General features: G+C 41.6%; 1 protein-coding gene across 1 annotated transcript in view; it reads right to left on the bottom strand.

The window, feature by feature from the left end:
- The window catches only part of LOC128642373 (uncharacterized), a 50,170-nt gene that overhangs the window by 20,677 nt on the left and 2,257 nt on the right, over positions 1-27,236 (bottom strand). The window contains exon 2 of the mRNA XM_053695124.1: positions 22,064-22,190. Within this exon, the coding sequence (XP_053551099.1) occupies positions 22,064-22,190 (127 nt within the window). The remainder of the gene's footprint in view (positions 1-22,063; positions 22,191-27,236) is intronic.

Raw genomic sequence — 27,236 nt, 5'->3', positions numbered from 1 at the left:
GCAGTCAGATAAAACCTGACATACTGAATCTATTATACATCAGCTGCTCCCAACCACACTCAACATCTGAAATCACAGATCTCTTTCTAAAAAGTGGCTTCCGGACTGACAGCATTGGGTCGTGAGGATGTCGCAAAAATGGCGGACATATCAGAAGCTATGGTGCAACTGACCACAGACGAAAGATTCGCGAGGCTGGAGGCTATATGGCAGAGAATCATACAAAAATGCTGGCCTGACTCAGTGCTAGAAGCTGCGGATCTACCAACCCAGTATGTGCGTGAAGGGAATTATGAGCAGCACATTGCAACACACGAGGAGGAATGGCATAACCCAGGTGCCGACTGCACAGATGCAGCTAGATTGCCATTTGCTCACTCAGCTGGCGCAGTAGAACTTACTTGTGAAGGAGCAGCCCCTCAGATCTGGAAAAACCCCTCTTACATAAACCCCTAAGCCCACTCTGACAACTTGGAACCGGGGATCATCACTTCCTCATCGCAAAGCGTACAAGGGAGATTAAAAGATGCCGTGACTCTGTTACAGCCCGCTCCCATTGAGGAGCTGCATGTTTTTTCAAAACCCCCTTGCTCACCGGGGGCTGTGAGATGGAAGCATCTATCACCCAACGTGAGGGTAATCTCAGGAACTAACCTAGCAATGGCCTCTGAGACATTCATTTTAGCTAACTTAGAAGGCTGGACTTTCAAAACCGGGTATGGGCAGGCGGGAGATCCGCTCTGTAAAGCAATTTATCTTGGGCACCAGATACTGATCGGTTCATCCACTATCACGCCAAAGCTGCAAGCAGAGGCTAGCAGGAGAAGTGTTGACACACCAGTGCGATCTCAATATAAATTAAAGACTGCACGCTCCAAACACATCACATTGGAAACGATTATATCTCATTCCCTGCCAAATGCTTATAAAAAAGAGCTGAACAGTGGGGGTTAATCCTTAAAAGTTACCATATAACATAACCATTTAATGTGCAAATTGTTTACTCAGACTTCAAACGTTTCTCTTACTTTCACAATCTGAATTTCCTGTTGTGTTAATTTAAATCTCAAAATGTCCCCTTATATAAGACATTGCAGAGCAGACTCACTCTGCAATTTAACTTGCGGGCCTTACTAATTAGCCACATAGTCTCAATGTACCTCCCTATATAACAGCTCACATTAATACACAGTGAATATTTATTACCCCCAGAATATCTCCCAGGCTATACTACTTTACTGGTTAGGTTAACACAAGAACAGATTCTTTGCATAATATGCTCCATAACTATATGGAAATCAACCCATGTCTACATATTACAAATACCCACAAGTGGCTAACACCCCTTTTTTTCACTACAGTCTGATCACTTAGCTGCCTTGCTCAACTGTCACTTATGATAATCCAGTATGCAACCACGCTGACAGAGATGTGGTTTGGGAGCGATCTTATATTCTTGTTTTCCCTTATCTTAAAATCCCTATGTTTAAAAGAATGCTTATGTACTAGTAATCCAAAAGTGATTGCGAAAGACTTTTTAAGGGACCAGAAAGAGGACAGTTTGTTTACAAGTGCTTTATCACAACGGGTGAAATTACCTTTTATGTAATCTATCTTATGTACCCTGTTTATTCATTATGTATGTCCTATCAAAAATAAATAAATATAAAAAAAAAAAATAATTACAAAATTACCTGTAAAATAAATCCTAACCTAAGTTACAATTAAACCTAACACTACACTATCAATAAATTAATTAAATAAACTACCTACAATTATCTACAATTAAATCAACTAAACTAAATTACAAAAAAAAACAAACACTAAATTACAAAAAATAAAAAAAAGATTACAAGAATGTTAAACTAATTACACCTACTCTAAGCCCCCTAAAAAAAATAACAAAGCCCCCCAAAATAAAAAAATGCCCTATCCTATTCTAAAATAAAAAGTTAACAGCTCTTTTACCTTACCAGCCCTCAAAAGGGCCTTTTGCGGGGCATGCCCCAAAGTAAACAGCTCTTTTGCATTTTAAAAAAACATACAATAACCCCCCCAAAATTACAACCCACCACCCACATACCCCTAATCTAACCCAAACCCCCCTTAAAAAACCTAACACTAAGCCCCTGAAGATCTTCCTACCTTATCTTCACCACGCCGGGTATCACCGATCCGTCCAGAAGAGGGTCCAAAGTCTTCATCCTATCCGGCAAGAAGAGGTCCAGAAGAGGCTCCGAAGTCTTCATCCTATCCGGCAAGAAGAGGACATCTGGACCGGTAGACATCTTCATCCAGGCGGCGTCTTCTATCTTCATCCATCCGGCGCGGAGCGGGACCATCTTGAAGCAGCCGACGCGGATCCATCCTCTTCTTCCGGCGACTCCCGACGAATGAAGGTTCCTTTAAGGGACGTCATCCAAGATGGCATCCCTCGAATTCTGATTGGCTGATAGGATTCTATCAGCCAATCGGAATTAAGGTAGGAAAAATCTGATTGGCTGATTGAATCAGCCAATCAGATTCAAGTTCAATCCAATTGGCTGATTGGATCAGCCAATCAGATTGAGCTCGCATTCTATTGGCTGATCGGAACAGCCAATAGAATGCAAGCTCAATCTGATTGGCTGAAATCTGATGAACCTCACTGCCGCTAGCTGAGGCCAAGCCTGAAGAGCATTGAATATCGCTCTTAGTTCCAGAATGTTTATCGGAAGGAGAGCCTCCTCCTGAGTCCATGACCCCTGAGCCTTCAGAGAGTTCCAGACTGCCCCCCAGCCCAGAAGGCTGGCATCTGTTGTTACTATTGTCCAATCAGGCCTGCGGAAGGTCATACCTTTGGACAGATGGACTCGAGATAGTCACCAGAGAAGAGAATCGCTGGTCTCTTGATCCAGATTTAGCAGAGGGGACAAATCTGTGTAATCCACCATTCCACTGACTGAGCATGCAGAGTTGCAGCGGTCTGAGATGTAGGCGGGCAAACGGCACTATGTCCATTGCCGCTACCATTAAGCCAATTACTTCCATACACTGAGCCACCGAAGGGCGAGAAGTAGAATAAAGAACATGGCAGGAATTTAGAAGTTTTGACAACCTGGCCTCTGTCAGGTAAATCCTAATTTCTACAGAATCTATCAGAGTTCCTAGGAAGGAAACTCTTGTGAGAGGGGATAGAGAACTCTTCTTTTCGTTCACTTTCCACCCATGAGACCTCAGGAATGCAAAAACAATGTCCGTATGGGACTTGGCAATTTGGAAATTCGACGCCTGTATCAGAATGTCATCTAAGTAAGGGGCTACTGCTATGCCCCGTGGCCTTAGGACCGCCAGAAGTGACCCCAGAACCTTCGTAAAGACTCTTGGTGCCGTAGCTAACCCAAAGGGAAGAGCCACAAACTGGTAATGCCTGTCTAGGAAGGCAAACCTGAGAAACCGATGATGATCTTTGTGTATCGGAATGTGAAGATAAGCATCCTTTAAATCCACGGTAGTCATGTATTGACCCTCCTGGATCATAGGTAGGATGGTTCGAATAGTCTCCATCTTGAAAGATGGGACCCTGAGAAATTTGTTTAGGATCTTGAGATCTAAGATTGGTCTGAAGGTTCCCTCTTTCTTGGGAACCACAAATAGATTTGAATAGAATCCTTGCCCCTGTTCCTCCTTTGAAACTGGGTGGATCATTCCCATAACTAGGAGGTCTTGATGTATGAATGCCTCTCTCTTTATCTGGTCTGCAGATAATTGTGAAAGGTGAAATCTTCTTTTTGGGGAAGAAGCTTTGAAATCCAGAAGATATCCCTGGGACACAATTTCCAACGCCCAGGGATCCTGGACATCCCTTGCCCAAGCCTGGGTGAAAAGAGAAAGTCTGCCCCCTACTAGATCTGTTACCGGATCGGGGGCCAATCTTTCATGCTGTCTTAGAGGCAGCAGCAGGCTTCTTGGCCTGTTTACCTTTGTTCCAAGCCTGGTTAGGTCTCCAGACCGGCTTGGACTGGGCAAAATTTCCCTCTTGTTTTGTATTAGAGGAAGATGATGCTGCGCTCGTCTTAAAGTTTCGAAAGGCACGAAAATTTGTTTGTTTGGTACTTAATTTGTTAGACCTATCCTGAGGAAGGGCATGACCTTTTCCTCCAGTAATATCAGAAATGATCTCCTTCAGTCCAGGCCCGAATAGGGTCTGCCCCTTGAAGGGAATAGTGAGAAGCTTAGACTTTGATGTAACGTCAGCTGACCAGGATTTAAGCCATAGCGCCCTACGCGCCTGAATAGCAAAACCTGAGTTCTTAGCCGTTAGTTTAGTTAAATGAACAACGGCGTCAGAAACAAATGAATTGGCTAGCTTAAGCGCTTTAAGCTTGTCAAGAATATCATCCAATGGAGTTTCTACCTGTAAGGCCTCTTCCAGAGACTCAAACCAGAAGGCCGCAGCAGCAGTGACCGGGGCAATGCATGCAAGAGGCTGGAGAATAAAACCTTGTTGAATAAACATTTTCTTAAGGTAACCCTCTAACTTTTTATCCATTGGATCTAGGAAAGCACAACTATCCTCGACGGGGATAGTTGTACGCTTAGCTAGGGTAGAAACTGCTCCCTCCACCTTAGGGACCGTTTGCCATAAGTCCCGTGTAGCGGCATCTATTGGAAACATTTTCTTAAAAAAATAGGAGGGGAGAGAACGGTACGCCTGGTCTATCCCATTCCTTAGTAATAATTTCTGAAAACCTTTTAGGTATTGGAAAAACATCAGTGTAAACAGGTACTGCATAGTATTTATCCAATCTACACAATTTCTCTGGCACTATAATGGTGTCACAGTCATCCAGAGTAGCTAAAACCTCCCTGAGCAACACGCGGAGGTGTTCAAGCTTAAATTTAAATGTTGACATATCAGAATCAGGTTGAAGGATCTTCCCTGAGTCAGAAAAATCACCCACAGAAAGAAGCTCTCCTGCCTCAGCTTCTGCATATTGTGAGGGGATATCAGACATAGCTACTAAAGCGTCAGAGTGCTCTGTATTTTTTCTAGCCCCAGAGCTGTCTCGCTTTCCTTGTAACCCTGGTAGTTTTGACAATACCGCTGTAAGGGTATGATCCATAACTGCCGCCATGTCTTGTAAAGTAAACGCCATGGGCGCGCTAGATGTACTTGGCGCCTCTTGAGCGGGAGTCCCTTGAGCGGGAGTCCCTTGAGCGGGAGTCAAAGGTTCTGACACGTGAGGCGAGTTAGTCGGCAGAACTTCCCCCTTGTCAGTTTCCTCTGGTGATAAATTTTTTAAAGACAGAATATGATCTTTATAACTTAAAGTAAAATCAGTACATTTGGTACACATTCTAAGAGGGGGTTCCACAATGGCTTCTAAACATAATGAACAAGGAGTTTCCTCTATGTCAGACATGTTTAAACAGACTAGCAATGAGACCAGCAAGCTTGGAAAACACTTTGAAAAACAAAAAATAAAAACGGTACTGTGCCTTTAAGAGAAACAAATTTTGTCAGAAATTGAAAAACAGTGATAAAAAGCAGTAAATCTTACGAAATTTTTACAGTATGTATAATAGACTAACCGAGCATTGCACCCACTTGCAAATGGATAATTAACCCCTTAGTTTCAAAACCGGATCAAAAAAACGATATAAACGTTTTTTAACAGTCACAACAAACTGACACAGCTCTGCTGTGGCCCTACCTGCCCATATAACGACTTTGAAAGGCACAAAAACCCTTTAGAGAGGTCCTAAGTGTTCAGGGGACTCCTTCAGGGAAACTGGATGTCTCAAGCTGCAAAATCTAATGCGCATTTAGGTGCGAAAATAGGCCCCTCCCAACCTGTATTCACAGTGAGAGGGCCTAACAAAACTATCCCTAGGCAAAATCTAGCCAGCCATGTGGAAAAAACTGGGCCCCAATAAAGTTTTATCCCCAATATGTATAAAAAAACGTTTAAACACTTCCAGCAAACGTTTTATGTTTCAGTAATGTGAGAAAGTAATAAGAATATTACCTTTTACAGCAAGCATGATACTAGTCGTTATTAAATCACTGTAATCAGGATTACCTTAAATAAATCCGGTATTAACAGCATTTTCTAGCATATTCATTTCTCTAGAAAAATTTAAACTGCACATACCTCATAGCAGGAGACCCTGCACGCCATTCCCCCAGCTGAAGTTACCTCTCTCTTCAGTTATGTGTGAGAACAGCAATGGATCTTAGTTACAACCTGCTAAGATCATTAAAGACCACAGGCAGACTCTTCTTCTACTTTCTGCCTGAGGCTAAAATAGTACAACTCCGGTACCATTTGAAAATAACAAACTTTTGATTGAAGATAAACTAAATAAAAACACCACATCTCTAGCTACTTCCTATCTTGTCGAGAGCTGCAAGAGAATGACTGGTAGTGGCAGTTAGAGGAGGAGCTATATAGATCAGCCAATCAGATTTTTCCTACCTTAATTCCGTTTGGCTGATAGAATCCTATCAGCCAATCGGAATTCGAGGGACGCCATCTTGGATGACGTCACTTAAAGGAACTTTCATTCGTCAGGAGTCGCCGGAAGAAGAGGATGGATCCGCGTCGGCTGATTCAAGATGGTCCCGCTCCTCGCCGGATGGATGAAGATAGAAGACGCCGCCTGGATGAAGATGTCTAAAGGTCCGGATGTCCTCTTCTTGCAGGATAGGATGAAGACTTCGGAGCCTCTTCTGGACCTCTTCTTGCCGGATAGGATGAAGACTTCGGACCCTCTTCTGGACGGCTCGGTGATACCCGGCGTGGTGAAGATAAGGTAGGGAGATCTTCAGGGGCTTAGTGTTAGGTTTTTTAAGGGGGGTTTGGGTTAGATTAGGGGTATGTGGGTGGTGGGTTGTAATGTTGGGGGGGTATTGTATGTTTTTTTAAAATGCAAAAGATCTGTTTACTTTGGGGCATGCCCCGCAAAAGGCCCTTTTAAGGGCTGGTAAGGTAAAAGAGCTGTTAACTTTTTATTTTAGAATAGGGTAGGGCATTTTTTTATTTTGGGGGGCTTTGTTATTTTTTTAGGGGGCTTAGAGTAGGTGTAATTAGTTTAAAATTCTTGTAATCTTTTTTTATTTTTTGTAATTTAGTGTTTGTTTTTGTAATTTAGTTTAGTTGATTTAATTGTAGATAATTGTAGGTAGTTTATTTAATTAATTTATTGATAGTGTAGTGTTAGGTTTAATTGTAACTTAGGTTAGAATTTATTTTACAGGTAATTTTGTAATTATTTTAACTAGGTAGCTATTAAATACTTATTAACTATTTAATAGCTGTTGTACCTGGTTAAAATAAATACAAAGTTGCCTGTAAAATAAATATAAATCCTAAAATAGCTACAATATAATTATTCGTTATATTGTAGCTATATTAGGGTTTATTTTACAGGTAAGTATTTAGCTTTAAATAGGATTAATTTATTTAATAAGATTTATTTTATTTTGTTAGATAAAAATTATATTTAACTTAGGGGGGTGTTAGGGTTAGAGTTAGACTTAGCTTTAGAGGTTAATACATTTATTATAATAGCGGTGAGGTCCGGTCGGCAGATTACTGGTTAATACTTGAAGTTAGGTGTCAGCGATGTTAGGGAGGGCAGATTAGGGGTTAATACTATTTATTATAGGGTTTTTGAGGCGGGAGTGAGGCGGTTTAGGGGTTAATACATTTATTATAGTGGCGGCGAGGTCCGGTCAGCAGATTAGGGGTTAATAAGTGTAGGTAAGGTAGCGGCGACGTTGGGGGCGGCAGATTAGGGGTTAATAAATATAATATAGGGGTCGGCGATGTTAGGGGCAGCAGATTAGGGGTACATAGCTATAATGTAGGTTGCGGCGGTGTCCGGAGCGGCAGATTAGGGGTTAATAGTGTAATGCAGGGGTCAGCAATAGCGGGGGCGGCAGATTAGGGGTTAATAAGTGTAAGGTTAGGGGTGTTTAGACTCGGGGTTCATGTTAGGGTGTTAGGTGCAGACTTAGGAAGTGTTTCCCCATAGGAAACAATGGGGCTGCGTTAGGAGCTGAACGCTGCTTTTTTGCAGGTGTTAGGTTTTTTCCAGCTCAAACTGCCCCATTGTTTCCTATGGGGGAATCATGCACGAGCACGTTTTTGAAGCTGGCCGCGTCCGTAAGCAATGCTGGTATTTAGAGTTGAAGTGGCAGCAAATTATGCTCTACGCTCCCATTTTGGAGCCTAACGCAGCCCTTCAGAGAACTCTAAATAGCAGCGTTGTTTAAAAGGTGCGGGGGAAAAAAAACACGCGTAGCTAACGCACCCCTTCTAACGCAAAACTCTAAATCTAGGTGTATGAAAGTAAAGTTTAACTTTGCAGTTACATTCTTTGATGTATACATTAGACATTGATGTCCAATATCCACATAATCTTACACAGATGTTAATACCATGAAAACCCAAAGCAAAAATGTATAGAAATGGGAAGCAACTGAAATGGTGTAAATAGCTTAAGCTTAGTTGCAGACAGGTACTTACTGTAACTAAGGCAAGCTGGTTAGGTGCAAATTACAGTTGTGTATTTACTTTATACAATTTTAAATCCATATATTGAGCTATTGTGACACATGATGGTATGCCAAGCATTGTTATTGAGCTTTTATTAGTGACAACTCACGTAACATGCACCACACCAATAGGAATCAGCGGTCAAATCATAAAGGATATCCCAGCCCCACTGCAATAAAATGATGCCCCCAGCACCCCTGCAATAAAATGATGCTCCCAGCAATAAAATGATGCTCCCAGCACCCTGCAATAAAATGATGCCCCCAGCACCCTGCAATAAAATGATGCTCCCAGCAATAAAATGATGCCCCCAGCACCCTGCAATAAAATGATGCTCCCAGCAATAAAATGATGCCCCCAGCAATAAACTGATGCTCCCAGCAATAAACTGATGCCCCCAGCACACCTGCAATAAAATGATGCTCCCAGCCCCCCTCTGTAATAAATTATGCCCCAGCAATAAAATGATGCTCCCAGCCCCCCTGCAATAAAATGATGCTCCAAGCCCCCCTGCAATAAAATGATGCTCCCAGCAATAAAATGATGCCCCCAGCACCCTGCAATAAAATGATGCTCCCAGCAATAAAATGATGCCCCCAGCACGTGCAATAAAATGATGCTCCCAGCAATAAAATGATGCCCCCAGCACCGTGCAATAAAATGATGCTCCCAGCCCCCCTGCAATAAAAATATGCTCCCAGCAATAAAATGATGCCCCCAGCACCCTGCAATAAAATGATGCTCCCAGCAATAAACTGATGCCCCCAGCACCCTGCAATAAAATGATGCTCCCAGCAATAAAATGATGCCCCCAGCACCCTGCAATAAAAATGATGCCCCCTGCAATAAAATGATGCCCCCAGCAATAAAATGATGCTCCCAGCAATAAACTGATGCCCCCAGCACACTTGCAATAAAATGATGCTCCCAGCCCCCTCTGTAATAAATTATGCTCCAGCAATAAAATTATGCTCCCAGCCCCCCTGCAATAAAATGATGCCCCCAGCAATAAATGATTCCCCCCAGCACCCCTGCAATAAAATGATGCCCCCAGCAATAAAATGATGCCCCAGCACCCTGCAATAAAATGATGCTCCAAGCCATAAAATGATGCCCCCAGCACCCTGCAATAAAATGATGCTCCCAGCAATAAAATGATGCCCCCAGCACCCTGCAATAAAATGATGCTCCCAGCAATAAAATGATGCCCCCAGTACCCTGCAATAAAATGATGCTCCCAGCAATAAACTGATGCCCCCAGCACACTTGCAATAAAATTATGCTCCCAGCCCCCTCTGTAATAAATTATGCCCCAGCAATAAAATTATGCTCCCAGCCCCCCTGCAATAAAATGATGTCCCCATCAATAAATGATTCCCCCCAGCACCCCTGCAATAAAAGTATGCTCCCAGCCCCCCTCTGTACTAAATTATGCCCCAGCAATAAAATGATGCTCCCAGCCCCCCTGCAATAAAATGATGCCCCCAGCAATAAAATGATGCCCCAGCACCCAGCAATAAAATGATTCTCCCAGTAATAAAATTATGCCCCCAGCACCCTGCAATTAAATGATGCTCCAAGCAATAAAATGATGCCCCCAGCACCCTGCAATAAAATGATGCTCCCAGCAATAAACTGATGCCCCCAGCACCCTGCAATAAAATGATGCTCCCAGCAATAAACTGATGCCCCCAGCACACCTGCAATAAAATTATGCTCCCAGTCCCCTCTGTAATAAATTATGCCCCAGCAAAAAAATGATGCTCCCAGCCCCCCTGCAATAAAATGATGCCCCAGCAATAAATGATTCCCCCCAGCACCCCTGCAATAAAATTAGGCTCCCAGTCCCCCTCTGTAATAAATTAAGCCCCAGCAATAAAATGATGCTCCCTTGCAATAAAATGATGCTCCCAGCCCCCCTGCAATAAAATGATGCTGCCAGCAATAAAATGATGCTCCCAGCCCGCCTGCAATAAAATGATGCTCCCAGCAATAAAATGATGCCCCCAGCACCCTGCAATAAAATGATGCTCCCAGCAATAAAATGATGCCCCCAGCACCCTGCAATAAAATGATGCTCCCAGCAACAAAATGATGCCCCCAGCACTCTGCAATAAAATGATGCTCCAAGCAATAAAATGATGCCCCCAGCACCCTGCAATAAAATGATGTTTCCAGCAATAGAATGATGCCCCAGCACCCTGCAATAAAATGATGCTCCCAGCAATAAACTGATGCCCCCAGCACCCTGCAATAAAATGATGCTCCCAGCAATAAACTGATGCCCCCAGCACCCTGCAATAAAATTATGCTCCCAGCCCCCTCTGTAATAAATTATGCCCCAGCAATAAAATGATGCTCCCAGCCCCCCTGCAATAAAATGATGCTCCAAGCCATAAAATGATGCCCCCAGCAACCTGCAATAAAATGATGCTCCCAGCAATAAAATGATGCCCCCAGCACCCTGCAATAAAATGATGCTCCCAGCAATAAAATGATGCCCCCAGTACCCTGCAATAAAATGATGCTCCCAGCAATAAACTGATGCCCCCAGCACCCTGCAATAAAATGATGCTCCCAGCAATAAACTGATGCCCCCAGCACACTTGCAATAAAATTATGCTCCCAGCCCCCTCTGTAATAAATTATGCCCCAGCAATAAAATTATGCTCCCAGCCCCCCTGCAATAAAATGATGTCCCCATCAATAAATGATTCCCCCCAGCACCCCTGCAATAAAAGTATGCTCCCAGCCCCCCTCTGTACTAAATTATGCCCCAGCAATAAAATTATGCTCCCAGCCCCCCTGCAATAAAATGATGCCCCCAGCAATAAAATGATGCCCCAGCACCCTGCAATAAAATGATGCTCCCAGCAATAAAATGATGCCCCCAGCACCCTGCAATAAAATGATTCTCCCAGTAATAAAATGATGCCCCCAGCACCCTGCAATTAAATGATGCTCCAAGCAATAAAATGATGCCCCCAGCATCCTGCAATAAAATGATGCTCCCAGCAATAAACTGATGCCCCCAGCACCCTGCAATAAAATGATGCTCCCAGCAATAAACTGATGCCCCCAGCACACCTGCAATAAAATTATGCTCCCAGTCCCCTCTGTAATAAATTATGCCCCAGCAAAAAAATGATGCTCCCAGCCCCCCTGCAATAAAATGATGCCCCCAGCAATAAATGATTCCCCCCAGCACCCCTGCAATAAAATTAGGCTCCCAGTCCCCCTCTGTAATAAATTAAGCCCCAGCAATAAAATGATGCTCCCTTGCAATAAAATGATGCTCCCAGCCCCCCTGCAATAAAATGATGCTGCCAGCAATAAAATTATGCTCCCAGCCCCCTCTGTAATAAATTATGCTCCAGCAATAAAATTATGCTCCCAGCCCCCCTGCAATAAAATGATGCCCCCAGCAATAAATGATTCCCCCCAGCACCCCTGCAATAAAATGATGCCCCCAGCAATAAAATGATGCCCCAGCACCCTGCAATAAAATGATGCTCCAAGCCATAAAATGATGCCCCCAGCACCCTGCAATAAAATGATGCTCCCAGCAATAAAATGATGCCCCCAGCACCCTGCAATAAAATGATGCTCCCAGCAATAAAATGATGCCCCCAGTACCCTGCAATAAAATGATGCTCCCAGCAATAAACTGATGCCCCCAGCACACTTGCAATAAAATTATGCTCCCAGCCCCCTCTGTAATAAATTATGCCCCAGCAATAAAATTATGCTCCCAGCCCCCCTGCAATAAAATGATGTCCCCATCAATAAATGATTCCCCCCAGCACCCCTGCAATAAAAGTATGCTCCCAGCCCCCCTCTGTACTAAATTATGCCCCAGCAATAAAATGATGCTCCCAGCCCCCCTGCAATAAAATGATGCCCCCAGCAATAAAATGATGCCCCAGCACCCAGCAATAAAATGATTCTCCCAGTAATAAAATTATGCCCCCAGCACCCTGCAATTAAATGATGCTCCAAGCAATAAAATGATGCCCCCAGCACCCTGCAATAAAATGATGCTCCCAGCAATAAACTGATGCCCCCAGCACCCTGCAATAAAATGATGCTCCCAGCAATAAACTGATGCCCCCAGCACACCTGCAATAAAATTATGCTCCCAGTCCCCTCTGTAATAAATTATGCCCCAGCAAAAAAATGATGCTCCCAGCCCCCCTGCAATAAAATGATGCCCCAGCAATAAATGATTCCCCCCAGCACCCCTGCAATAAAATTAGGCTCCCAGTCCCCCTCTGTAATAAATTAAGCCCCAGCAATAAAATGATGCTCCCTTGCAATAAAATGATGCTCCCAGCCCCCCTGCAATAAAATGATGCTGCCAGCAATAAAATGATGCTCCCAGCCCGCCTGCAATAAAATGATGCTCCCAGCAATAAAATGATGCCCCCAGCACCCTGCAATAAAATGATGCTCCCAGCAATAAAATGATGCCCCCAGCACCCTGCAATAAAATGATGCTCCCAGCAACAAAATGATGCCCCCAGCACTCTGCAATAAAATGATGCTCCAAGCAATAAAATGATGCCCCCAGCACCCTGCAATAAAATGATGTTTCCAGCAATAGAATGATGCCCCAGCACCCTGCAATAAAATGATGCTCCCAGCAATAAACTGATGCCCCCAGCACCCTGCAATAAAATGATGCTCCCAGCAATAAACTGATGCCCCCAGCACCCTGCAATAAAATTATGCTCCCAGCCCCCTCTGTAATAAATTATGCCCCAGCAATAAAATGATGCTCCCAGCCCCCCTGCAATAAAATGATGCTCCAAGCCATAAAATGATGCCCCCAGCAACCTGCAATAAAATGATGCTCCCAGCAATAAAATGATGCCCCCAGCACCCTGCAATAAAATGATGCTCCCAGCAATAAAATGATGCCCCCAGTACCCTGCAATAAAATGATGCTCCCAGCAATAAACTGATGCCCCCAGCACCCTGCAATAAAATGATGCTCCCAGCAATAAACTGATGCCCCCAGCACACTTGCAATAAAATTATGCTCCCAGCCCCCTCTGTAATAAATTATGCCCCAGCAATAAAATTATGCTCCCAGCCCCCCTGCAATAAAATGATGTCCCCATCAATAAATGATTCCCCCCAGCACCCCTGCAATAAAAGTATGCTCCCAGCCCCCCTCTGTACTAAATTATGCCCCAGCAATAAAATTATGCTCCCAGCCCCCCTGCAATAAAATGATGCCCCCAGCAATAAAATGATGCCCCAGCACCCTGCAATAAAATGATGCTCCCAGCAATAAAATGATGCCCCCAGCACCCTGCAATAAAATGATTCTCCCAGTAATAAAATGATGCCCCCAGCACCCTGCAATTAAATGATGCTCCAAGCAATAAAATGATGCCCCCAGCATCCTGCAATAAAATGATGCTCCCAGCAATAAACTGATGCCCCCAGCACCCTGCAATAAAATGATGCTCCCAGCAATAAACTGATGCCCCCAGCACACCTGCAATAAAATTATGCTCCCAGTCCCCTCTGTAATAAATTATGCCCCAGCAAAAAAATGATGCTCCCAGCCCCCCTGCAATAAAATGATGCCCCCAGCAATAAATGATTCCCCCCAGCACCCCTGCAATAAAATTAGGCTCCCAGTCCCCCTCTGTAATAAATTAAGCCCCAGCAATAAAATGATGCTCCCTTGCAATAAAATGATGCTCCCAGCCCCCCTGCAATAAAATGATGCTGCCAGCAATAAAATGATGCTCCCAGCCCGCCTGCAATAAAATGATGCTCCCAGCAATAAAACGATGCCCCCAGCACCCTGCAATAAAATGATGCTCCCAGCGATAAAATGATGCCCCCAGCGATAAAATGATGCCCCCAGCACCCTGCAATAAAATGATGCTCCCAGCAATAAAATGATGCCCCCAGCACCCTGCAATAAAATGATGCTCCCAGCAACAAAATGATGCCCCCAGCACTCTGCAATAAAATGATGCTCCAAGCAATAAAATGATGCCCCCAGCACCCTGCAATAAAATGATGTTTCCAGCAATAGAATGATGCCCCAGCACCCTGCAATAAAATGATGCTCCCAGCAATAAACTGATGCCCCCAGCACCCTGCAATAAAATGATGCTCCCAGCAATAAACTGATGCCCCCAGCACCCTGCAATAAAATGATGCTCCCAGCAATAAACTGATGCCCCCAGCACACCTGCAATAAAATTATGCTCCCAGCCCCCTCTGTAATAAATTATGCACCAGCAATAAAATGATGCTCCCAGCCCCCCTGCAATAAAATGATGCCCCCAGCAATAAATGATTCCCCCAGCACCCCTGCAATAAAATGATGCCCCCTGCAATAAAATGAAGCCCCCAGCCCACAAGTTGGAACTTCAAATGTGTATCCTGGTTAGGACGCATAACAGCTCTAAAAATTAGCTATCTCCCTAAACTCACATATGCCCTCCGCTGTCTACCATTAAGAGTTCCTAGAACTCTTTTAGTTCAGTTCCAGAGCGCCTGTACCAAATACATTTGGCAGGGTAAACCCCCTAGAGTTGCTCATAATGTCCTGCAATACCCTAAAATACACGGCGGGGTTGCTTCTCCCTCTATTTTTAGGTATGCGGATGCCGCTATGCTCACTCATATCTCTCAATGGGGTGTCAAGGACTCAGACAGCAAATGGAGGTCTATTGAGCAAGCCTCCCTACCATATAACCTTACGTTGAGAGACCTAATATGGACGCCACCCCATTGCAGAAGGAACCTGGGCGCCTCTAACCCGATTATAAAGTAATGCCTGGCTGCCTGGGACCGCCTAAGGCATAACCCCAAGGTAGCCCCTCATCCTTCCCCAATTACCTCCGTAACTGGCCTTCTGTCCGGTCTACCGGACTCCCATCCGAATGCTTGGGCTCGGCTGGGTATTATGAAGGTGGGAGACCTACGGTCAACCCCGCCACATACAACTTTTTCCCCCTACACCCAACTCAGTATAACTCCATCTACGCCTTTGTATATGAAATTTGAATACTCCAGAGTTACTAGTTTCTTATTTAGGTGGGGTTTCAAACCATCTCTATCTCGACAGCTTACCATCTGGGAAGCTAGATGGCAACAGGGGCTCAGATTGGGCAAACCAATGTCCTTACACTACTCCCTTTTGGAAGGCGCTGCCCCAGTTGACAAAGCCCAGCATATCCTGAAATGGGAACGGAAGTTAGACTTTACGAAACCCTCTTTAGAGTGGCAACGCACGCTCCTTTTCACAAATAAAACCCTTCATTGCATCACCATCCTTGAAACCTACATTAAAGTGCTCACACACTGGTATTATGTCCCAGCTAGGCTTGCGAAAATCTTTCCAGAGGCCTCCCCCACTTGTTGGAGAGACTGCTCGCACATAGGAGATATGATCCACATTTGGTGGAGTTGTCCCAGACTTAAACCTCTCTGGAACAAATGTTTCTCCACACTAACCAGTTTTGGTATTAACCTACCCAGAACTCCCGAGACGGCCCTGTTTCACTTAGGTGTTTGTAAATTACCCAAACATTATGGTGCACTTTGTATCTACCTTCTATCAGCAGTTAAACTTAATATAGCGAGATCTTGGAAAAGATCCTTTCCCCCAGCCTGGTCGGATATTATATCCACCATGGCATATATGTACTCTATGGAGAAGAGTATCTACTATGCCTCGGGTAGGACTGATTTCTTTGAACTGATCTGGGCCGATTGGAAAATCAGATTTGATACTCTCTGGCTCCCCACCTTCGACACCTAAATGGCAGTACATCCCTAACCACACGAGCAGTAGATCTGACCTCACCCTTACAAATCTGTACTAACCCCCCTCTTGAAGTCATTTTAGTATATCCTCCTACCCTTTTCCCCTTTCCTCCTCCCCTCCCCCCCCCCCCCTCTTGATGATAGCCTATGTCCTATTAGGACACTGACTCACTTTTCATTGAAATTCACTTTATGTCTGTATTGATTACGTAAATGCTATGATATTTGATGTATTTGTACTTGATGTACGATTGTCTCGTACAGTTGTTGTATCTATTTCACTTTTATTTCAACAAAAATCAATAAAAATTACAATTAAAAATAAAAATAAAAAAATGAAGCCCCCAGCCAGCCCCCCCTGCAATAAAATGATGCCGCCAGCCAGCCCCCCCTGCAATAAAATGATGCCCCCAGCCAGCCCCCCTGCAATAAAATGAAAACTGATGCCCCCAGCCAGCCCCCCCTGCAATAAAATGATGCCCCTAGCCAGCCCCCCATGCAATAAAATGATGCCCCCAGCCAGCCCCCCCTGCAATAAAATGATGCCCCTAACCAGCCCCCCATGCAATAAAATGATGCCCCCAGCCAGCCCCCCCCTGCAATAAAATTATTCCCCCAGCCAGGCAGCCAGCCCCCCCTGCAATAAAAGTATACCCCCAGCCAGGCAGCCAGCCCCCCCTGCAATAAAATTATGCCCCCAGCCAGCCCCCCCTGCACCACCAGACAGTCAGACAGACTCAGACACGGTGACAGTGAGTGACTCACCACTCTCGTCGTCGCGTCGACTCAGACCAGACTCTGGCTGCGCTGCGCCGGTGGATGGATCATGTGGCTGCCTACCTGCACACACTGTCACTGACTGATCTCCGAGTCCGCCCCTCCTCCAGTCCCCTCTCACTCCTGGCACGCTGTGCGCGCAAAATTAAAAAAAATAAAAAAGGCGGCAAAAAAGAAAAAAAAATATTTGAAAAAAAGGCATCTAAAAAAAATTACAAAATAACAAAAAAATTAATATCTTTAAGCCGGTGCGGGGCCCCTCTGACTGCCCAAAGGCCGGCCCTGAAGATAAGGACTTGCACTATTCAGCTTCCCTGTTTGAGAAAGCAGATATGGGTTGAACACTGAGACCTCTGTTGCGGTGACTGGCTGGCCAGTCACCGATACAGTTTAATGTTACCCAGAAGCCTTTATTTAGACTTGGATCCAGGATCCCTGATGTTTAAGACATATCTGATTGTACCTAGGTTTGCTAGCAGAGTCCCCCTGCCTTAATGTTAAGGAAGATATCCAATGTTGTTTGTTCTAAGCTTTATATTTATATACCGGATTGCTGGGACATTTATGCACATATCTTGTTTATTGTGTATTATAGACAAGAACTATCTAAACAGGGTTCTGTAGTATTGTTCATTTTACTCACATAGTGCCTTTAATCTAGCCTAAGTAATAGTCTTAAAGAGTGGCTACTTATTTCTCATATACTATAAAGATGCCTGCCTCCATATATTTCTCTATTAGTATGAGATTTCACATTTATTACCTTTCTACACTGGCTCCTTGTATGTAGGATACAATCATGAGTATGCTGATTGATTGTGCTGTACCCACAGCTATCCTAGACATTTCTCATTAGTGTTCACATGTAGGTGACCCGTCTTTTAAACATCCTTATTAGTGCCTAGCACAACTTACCTGGGGGTAAAAGTACTGTCATCTGCTTGCACAAGTTCTGATCTGTTTGCAGAACAATTATTTTTATTTCATAGTAAGCCAAAAAACTCATTTTTCATTTTCTGTCTTTTGAGACTTATTGACCCATAACAGAGGCGTTGTCAGCGGCCGAGGCGGCGCCCTAAGACTTATTATGCCCAACTGTACATTTAGTTTATAACAACATTCTACTTTGTTCCTTCTCACATATTGAAGTTGATCCATCGCCATTATATCACCTATATAGATGGTGTCTACATTAAGCACTAATGTAACACTGATGATGCTTGGTTAACCGTTTTTGAGCTACTATCCTCCCCCACATCCATTAAAATAATGCGCTGTGTATTTTTGGTAAGCATGTACACATTTGAACAACCACCTCCTCCCCCCACCACCACATAATGGGCCTCCTAGATCAGGAGGACTGCTTGTGCGGTTTATCTCGCCTATACCGCAACCCTTATTACTTTTAACAGTAATTCTTACTTTCTATCATAGTGCTGACCTCACTTTTTTCACCTACCTTAGCAAGAATGGTCAGCATAACTTACTCAATATTATAAGTAAGCCGGATCTACATACCATACCCAAAACAGGCCTGTCTTAATAGCGCTTCATTATTTTGGTTGGATATTAGGTTCTTCTTGAATATTTTGTTTCTTAATATGGATTTCCACAGAGATCTCTGCCACATGCTATATATTTGATCCAGGCTTTACAGTCACTATTCAAATAAATCATTTGTTAGTTTCCAAGAGTGACCCTTTTTGTTGTTTCCCCTTAAGCTTCCCCTCTACTGTCTAGTATATATACTGGGTGGTCCAAAACAGGCCACTGTCTGTAATTTGGGGAATCTATATTTGACTTTTAGTTAAAAATGTTTAAGGGGAAACTTAATCTCACACAATTAAAAACTGAGGTCTGTCAGTGTTCAATATTGCCATATATGCAGTATTATAGTATGATAACATTATACCAAGGAATATCTTAACTCCAGTTTATATATATATGTAATAACAATCTTGTTAATTGCTATATTCTGTTTTCACTTTGGTTTTCCATAAGGCAATTCTGTATTGTTTTTGATTTTCAACCTCAATAAAAAATATAATAATAAATAAAAAAAATAAAAGCTTTATCAGACCCATGAAAAAAAAAACCCCCACTGTGAATGAGTTTTCAACCAAAAATATTTAAAAAATGTATTTTCATGTGTTAAGTACCCATTTTCTAAATAGAAACTGTGAGGTCTCTCAAATCTGATACATACAATAGCCCATTCAAACCTCTTAAGGTTACTGTAAAGCTCTATTCATGTAACCCATTTGATCAATCTGCAATGAAAATAATAATTTTATTTGTGACATTAACTATTTGTCATCACAAGACATCCTAAACACTCAGTAACCACATGAAAGCCATCTGTATCTTGGCAGGATAGACATGCTTCAATAGTCACTTCAAGACAACAGCATCTACAAATGATGTGCTTTTTATATTTAATTTTGAAGATTTGATGGTTAATAACACTTGCTTTGTGATTGTCATTTAATAGCACTGGTGTTATGAGAATTGAGTTTTTAAAGGAGATCCCTTAGTTGTGATATTTATAGGTAACTATTGCAATTCGTTTCCATCCGGACCACTGCTAACCCATCTAAATTCATCTTTTATATTATCAGGATGGGCAGACTGTGCACTGTTTTTTCTATCGCTATATGGTCACTTTCACAGGGATTGTTTTAAACAATATTTATTACTTTTGTTTGTTAAAGTGCCATTAAACATCTTGAGATCTGTGCATATCCTAAAAGAACTAATTAAGTAAAAATAGTATAAAAAATGTTTCAAAATTGCTGGCAAGTATTTTAAAATAATTTTCAAAAATAAGCAGCATAGTTTAGCCATGCTGTCTGGATTAGATTAATCCACCACCCCCCTATCAGTGTTTAGCATCAGAAACACAGGCATTGTATTTCAACTGAGCAGTGAGTTCACAGCAGCTTATTTGCTTCTATGCATGCTCCAGCAGATAATGACTATTAAAGTCTTGCATTCTACCAAATCTAAGGTGGATATAGATACAACCATAGAAGAATTGGATGGGGGAGTTAGAGCTGTACAATTCAGAAGCTTAAAAGACAGGGTTAATGTTGTTGAGGCACTGCAGTATAAGTTAGCAGGTAAAATAATGAAAGCATATATTATTATATTTTGTCTCTATCCCAACTTATGTCACTTTAAAGGCTTGTTTTCATTTTGTGATGAACTGTAAACAAAATGGCAAATATGAATTTCTATTCAAAACAATTAAAATATCTTTTCTTTTTTTAATAGTGATTTTAATTTGTTTTAAACTGTGATTTTGACCCATTGCCTTACTTTTTTGTATCTTTTAAACAAAATCACACTTTTATGAATGTCGTTTATTGGGGATGTGTCTCCATGCATACTATGTCAAAACGTGTTCACGACAGTGCCTGCATCACTGAACTTGTAAACTGGAACACGTATTTGTGCCCGTGAGTACAATAATGTATACACTGTCGTGGATGAGTTTGTATGGTAGAGCGTCCCCTATAAAAACCTAATCACAAAGGCACAGTCTTGTTTAAGGGTCTCTTAGAAAGCTACAAAGCAGCAAGGCAGTGGGGTCACAACTTACAGTGTAAAATTAATTAAAATCCTGTAAAAAAAAAAAAGATATTTAATTGTTTTGCATACAAACTCGTAATCACCATCTTGTTTACTGTTCATACCAAAATAGAAACAGCCCTTCAACAAACAATAGAAATAAATATTGTTCAAAACAATCCTTGTAAAAGTTGCATAATGACTATATAGTTATAGAGAAACAGCGCGCCGCACAGTCTACCTGTTCTAACAACCTAAAAGATGCATTAAGCGATCTCCTTTAAAAAGCTGATTTTCATAATGACAGTACTGTTAGTGACAAGAATGACAGTGCAAGTGTGACTAACAGTCAAATATTACAAATGAAATATAATAAATAGTCAATAGTAGATGTCTTGAAGTGACTTTTCCTGCAGATCCCCTTAGCTGTTAAGGAAATCAAGAAGTCATCACATCTACTTATGTTTATGTCCCTATATTTATGTAAATGTGTGCCCTGTCAACTGTATAAAACCTTTCCAATAGGAACGAATGGAGCGTTAATGAATCAGGTATATTACTGTTATTTGCCTTCTCCTAATGGAGATTCTAATGAATCAGGTATATTACTGTTATTTGCCTTCGCCTAATGGAGATTCTAATGAATCAGGTATATTACTGTTATTTGCCTTCTCCTAATGGAGATTCTAATGAATCAGGTATATTAATAAACTGCTAGAATGTCTCCAGTGGCCATTTAAGGGTGTTTGTAAATAGCCATAAAACAGGGTAAAAGATGTCCAAAAATCTGTAAAAAGTGCTGTTGGTAAGAGACCTGAAAATCTAGTGTGATCACCAAGAACCTTTTTGGCTCCATTGGGAGATAAGACTTTTTTGAGGATCTGAAAAGCTTTTTTGTGATTATGCCGAATCTAAAAGTAGCCTTTTCAGCCAAAAAAAAAGCTCAAAAATGCCATTCCCAATAGATTCCCAATAAATTGCGATTGAGGCCATTTTATATATTGTATATATATATATATATATATATATATAATGAAGAAGATATATCCCACCTGGGGGAAAAAGATAGGAGACCCGGAGACTGGAAGCTTGATGCAATGGGTATCTTTATTCAGCCAAGTTGCCAAACAGCAGGTGCAGGTTCAGATGAACACCTGACGCGTTTCGTGCATGCGTACATGCACTTCATCAGAGGCTGTATACTATATATATATATACAGTATATATGTGTGTTTGTATATAGATATGTGTACAGGATACTGACAGTCATTTCTATCTGATGTTAGCCTTAGCAAATGACAGAATTTATTATCACTTTTTATGCAAGGATTTCATTGTATCTAGTTACCCACAAGCGATTTATAACTAACCTGTATATAAACACCGGCACTACAAAGTCTGAGTAATTTGCATTCATGTCCGTTTCCACTATGCGATTCATTATGCCCCGATACCCATTCTGCCACTGCACCTCCGTATACAGAGGCAACAGATTTCCTGAAACACATAAAAATTCAAATTATATAGCGCATTTATACTCAAACACCGGTGTACACACATTATAAAATGCAAATTGACATGCACATGAATGCGCTTCAGCTTTGAACAGAGGCATTTTTGCAGTACCCATATAGAGGAAAAAATTCTTTAGTAAAAGTCATGACTGTTTCAGTGATAGCATTTACTGTGCAAAGATCATATGCACATTCTCCAGTGCTGACTTCGTTTACATCATTGCTAATGAATACATGCAACCAATAGCAACACTGTTTGCTTAAAGGGCCAGTATTCCTATAAAATAATGTTACATAGTGCAGAATTATATAACATTATATTAGCGCTAGCTTTATGCAATCTAATATTGCCTGTGAATTTTTATTAAAAAAGACTGTTTTCCAGACCCGCTCTCTGTGCTCTTCTTAGCGGGTCTGTTTTTATCACAGAGCGCATCTGGCCAGCTGTCTAGTCACAGCCCGACCGCGCCATTACACTCAGTGCAACTCGCTCCCGCTGTCAGACAGAGCAGAAGCGAGCTGCACTGAGTGTAATGGCGCGGTCGGGCCGGGCTGTGACTACACAGCTGGCCAGATGCGCTCTGTGATAAAAACAGACCCGCTCAGAAGAGCACAGAGAGCGGGTCTGGAAAACAGTCTTTTTTATAAAAATTAACAGGCAATATTTGATTGCATAAAGCTAGCGCTAATATAATGTTATATAATTCTGCACTATGTGCAGAATTAGATAACATTATTTTATAGGTTTACTGGCCCTTTAAGGGAGCATAAGACATATATGCACATGCATTACACACAGTGAAAGTTGCCTCTGATAACTTTTTTTAATAAGTATTTTAGCTAATATCTGTATATTACAAAACTGCTTGTTTTTAAAACTGAAAGGCGTTCATGTGAGGTGCTAATTATAAAATCTATACAGTGTCTCAGTCCCAGATGGAAAGAAAAGGTAGATGACTAACGGAATCCTCCAACAGCAAAAGCAAAACCTATGTGAATGCAAGCTATTCTCACTCAAACACATCAATAGTCAAAACTTCCTGCTTTCAGTTTACTCAAATTCAAAACTTTCTAGAAAATGATAGTTGAATAATTTTATTTAAAAACACTTACGGCTAGATTTAGAGTTTTGTCGGTAACGACCCGCGTATCTAACGCTGGCTTTTTTCTGGCCGCACCTTTAAAATAACTCTGGTATTGAGAGTCCACAGAATGGCTGCGTTAGGCTCCAAAAAAGGAGCGTAGAGCATATTTAACGCAACTTCAACTCTCGATACCAGAGTTGCTTACGGACGCGGCCAGCCTCAAAAACGTGCTCGTGCACGATTCCCCCATAGGAAACAATGGGGCTGTTTGAGCTGAAAAACACCTGCAAAAAAGCCGCGTTCAGCTCCTAACGCAGCCCTATTGTTTCCTATGGGGAAACACTTCCTACGTCTGCACCTAACACTCTAACATGTACCCCGAGTCTAAACACCCCTAACCTTACACTTATTAACCCCTATTCTGCCGCCCCCGCTATCGCTGACACCTGCATATTATTTTTAACCCCTAATCTGCCGCTCCGTAAACCGCCGCTACTTACATTATCCCTATGTACCCCTAATCTGCTGCCCCTAACACCGCCGACCCCTATATTATATTTATTAACCCCTAATCTGCCCCCCACAACGTCCCCTCCACCTGCCTACACTTATTAACCCCTAATCTGCCGAGCGGACCGCACCGCTATTATTATAAAGTTATTAACCCCTAATCCGCCTCACTAACCCTATAATAAATAGTATTAACCCCTAATCTGCCCTCCCTAACATCGCCGACACCTAACTTCAATTATTAACCCCTAATCTGCCGACTGGAGCTCACCGCTATTCTAATAAATGTATTAACCCCTAAAGCTAAGTCTAACCCTAACACTAACACCCCCTAAATTAAATATAATTTTAATCTAACGAAATTAATTAACTCTTATTAAATAAATGATTCCTATTTAAAGCTAAATACTTACCTGTAAAATAAATCCTAATATAGCTACAATATAAATTATAATTATATTATAGCTATTTTAGGATTAATATTTATTTTACAGGTAACTTTGTATTTATTTTAACCAGGTACAATAGCTATTAAATAGTTAAGAACTATTTAATAGCTAAAATAGTTCAAATAAATACAAATTTACCTGTAAAATAAATCCTAACCTAAGTTACAATTAAACCTAACACTACACTATCAATAAATTAATTAAATAAAATACCTATAATTATCTACAATTAAACCTAACACTACAATATCAATAAATAAATTAAATACAATTCCTACAAATAAATACAATGAAATAAACTAACTAAAGTACAAAAAATAAAAAAGAACTAAGTTACAAAAAATAAAAAAATATTTACAAACATTAGAAATATATTACAACAATTTTAAACTAATTACACCTACTCTAAGCCCCCTAATAAAATAACAAAGCCCCCCAAAATAAAAAAATTCCCTACCCTATTCTAAATTACTAAAGTTCAAAGCTCTTTTACCTTACCAGCCCTGAACAGGGCCCTTTGCGATTCCATCAGCCAATCAGAATATTCCTACCTTAATTCCGATTGGCTGAAAGAATCCTATCAGCCAATCGGAATTCGAGGGACGCCATCTTGGATGACGTCATTTAAAGGAACCGTCATTCGTCGTTCAGTCGTCGGCCAGGATGGATGTTCCGCGTCGGAGGTCTTCAGGATGCTGCCGCTCCGCTCCGGATGGATGACGATAGAAGATGCCTCTTGGATGAAGACTTCAATCGGATGGAAGACCTCTTCTGCCCCGCTTGGATGAAGACTTCTACCGGATGGAGGACCTCTTCTTGCTCCGCTTGGATGAAGAATTTGGCTCGGCTGGGTGAAGACGACTCAAGGTAGGGAGATCTTCAGGGGCTTAGTGTTAGGTTTATTTAAGGGGGGTTTGGGTTAGATTAGGGGTATGTGGGTGGTGGGTTGTAATGTTGGGGGGGGGGGTATTGTATGGTTTTTTTTACAGGCAAAAGAGCTGAACTTCTTGGGGCATGCCCCGCAAAGGGCCCTGTTCAGGGCTGGTAAGGTAAAAGAGCTTTGAACTTTAGTAATTTAGAATAGGGTAGGGCATTTTTTTATTTTGGGGGGCTTTGTTATTTTATTAGGGGGCTTAGAGTAGGTGTAATTAGTTTAAAATTGTTGTAATATATTTCTAATGTTTGTAAATATTTTTTTATTTTTTGTAACTTAGTTCTTTTTTATTTTTTGTACTTTAGTTAGTTTATTTCATTGTATTTATTTGTAGGAATTGTATTTAATTTATTTATTGATAGTGTAGTGTTAGGTTTAATTGTAGATAATTATAGGTATTTTATTTAATTAATTTATTGATAGTGTAGTGTTAGGTTTAATTGTAACTTAGGTTAGGATTTATTTTACAGGTAAATTTGTAATTATTTTAGCTATTAAATAGTTCTTAACTATTTAATAGCTATTGTACCTGGTTAAAATAAATACAAAGTTACCTGTAAAATAAATATTAATCCTAAAATAGCTATAATATAATTATAATTTATATTGTAGCTATATTAGGATTTATTTTACAGGTAAGTATTTAGCTTTAAATAGGAATAATTTATTTAATAAGAGTTAATTAATTTCGTTAGATTAAAATTATATTTAATTTAGGGGGGTGTTAGTGTTAGGGTTAGACTTAGCTTTAGGGGTTAATACATTTATTAGAATAGCGGTGAGCTCCAGTCGGCAGATTAGGGGTTAATAATTGAAGTTAGGTGTCGGCGATGTTAGGGAGGGCAGATTAGGGGTTAATACTATTTATTATAGGGTTAGTGAGGCGGATTAGGGGTTAATAACTTTATTATAGTAGCGGTGCGGTCCGCTCGGCAGATTAGGGGTTAATAAGTGTAGGCAGGTGGAGGCGACGTTGAGGGGGGCAGATTAGGGGTTAATAAATATAATATAGGGGTCGGCGGTGTTAGGGGCAGCAGATTAGGGGTACATAGCTATAATGTAGGTGGCGGCTCTTTGCGGTCGGCAGATTAGGGGTTAATTATTGTAGGTAGCTGGCTGCGACATTGTGGGGGGCAGGTTAGGGGTTAATAAATATAATATAGGGGTCGGCGGTGTTAGGGGCAGCAGATTAGGGGTACATAAGTATAACGTAGGTGGCGGTCGGCAGATTAGGGGTTAAAAAAATTTAATCGAGTGTCGGCGATGTGGGGGGGCCTCGGTTTAGGGGTACATAGGTAGTTTATGGGTGTTAGTGTACTTTAGAGCACAGTAGTTAAGAGCTTTATAAACCGGCGTTAGCCCAGAAAGCTCTTAACTACTGACTTTTTTCTGCGGCTGGAGTTTTGTCATTAGATTTCTAACGCTCACTTCAGCCACGACTCTAAATACCGGAGTTAGAAAGATCCCATTGAAAAGATAGGATACGCAATTGACGTAAGGGGATCTGCGGTATGGAAAAGTCGCGGCTGAAAAGTGAGCGTTAGACCCTTTTTTGAATGACTCCAAATACCGGCGGTAGACTAAAACCAGCGTTAGGAGCCTCTAACGCTGGTTTTCACGGCTACCGCCAAACTCCAAATCTAGGCCTTATTTTTTTTGGAAGATTTAGGTTGAACAACACAAAATAGTTCTCTTATCAATAAATATAGTGTTATTTGTATTGCCTGTATACATTTTAGCTCATATAATATAATATAGTAATATAGTATTGGTTCCCTTGCTCCAAGAGAGAAAGAAAGAGACAGAGAGAATGAAAGAGAGAGACAGAAAGACAGAGAGAGAAAGAGAAAGACAGAGAGAGAATGAGAGAGAGAACAAGAGAGATAGATAGATAGATAGATAGATAGATAGAATGAGAGAGAAAGGGAGAGAAGGAGAGGAGAGAGAATGAGAGAGAGAGAGAATGAGAGAGAAAGAGAGAGAGAGAGAGAGAGAGAGAGAGAGAGAGAGAGAGAATGAGAGAGAGAACAAGAGAGAGATAGATAGATAGA

This window comes from Bombina bombina, chromosome 11, assembly GCF_027579735.1.
Source record: "Bombina bombina isolate aBomBom1 chromosome 11, aBomBom1.pri, whole genome shotgun sequence".
Taxonomy (NCBI): domain Eukaryota; kingdom Metazoa; phylum Chordata; class Amphibia; order Anura; family Bombinatoridae; genus Bombina; species Bombina bombina.
Note: the sequence above shows the minus strand (reverse complement) of the source record. Positions and strands in the feature narration are given on the sequence as shown.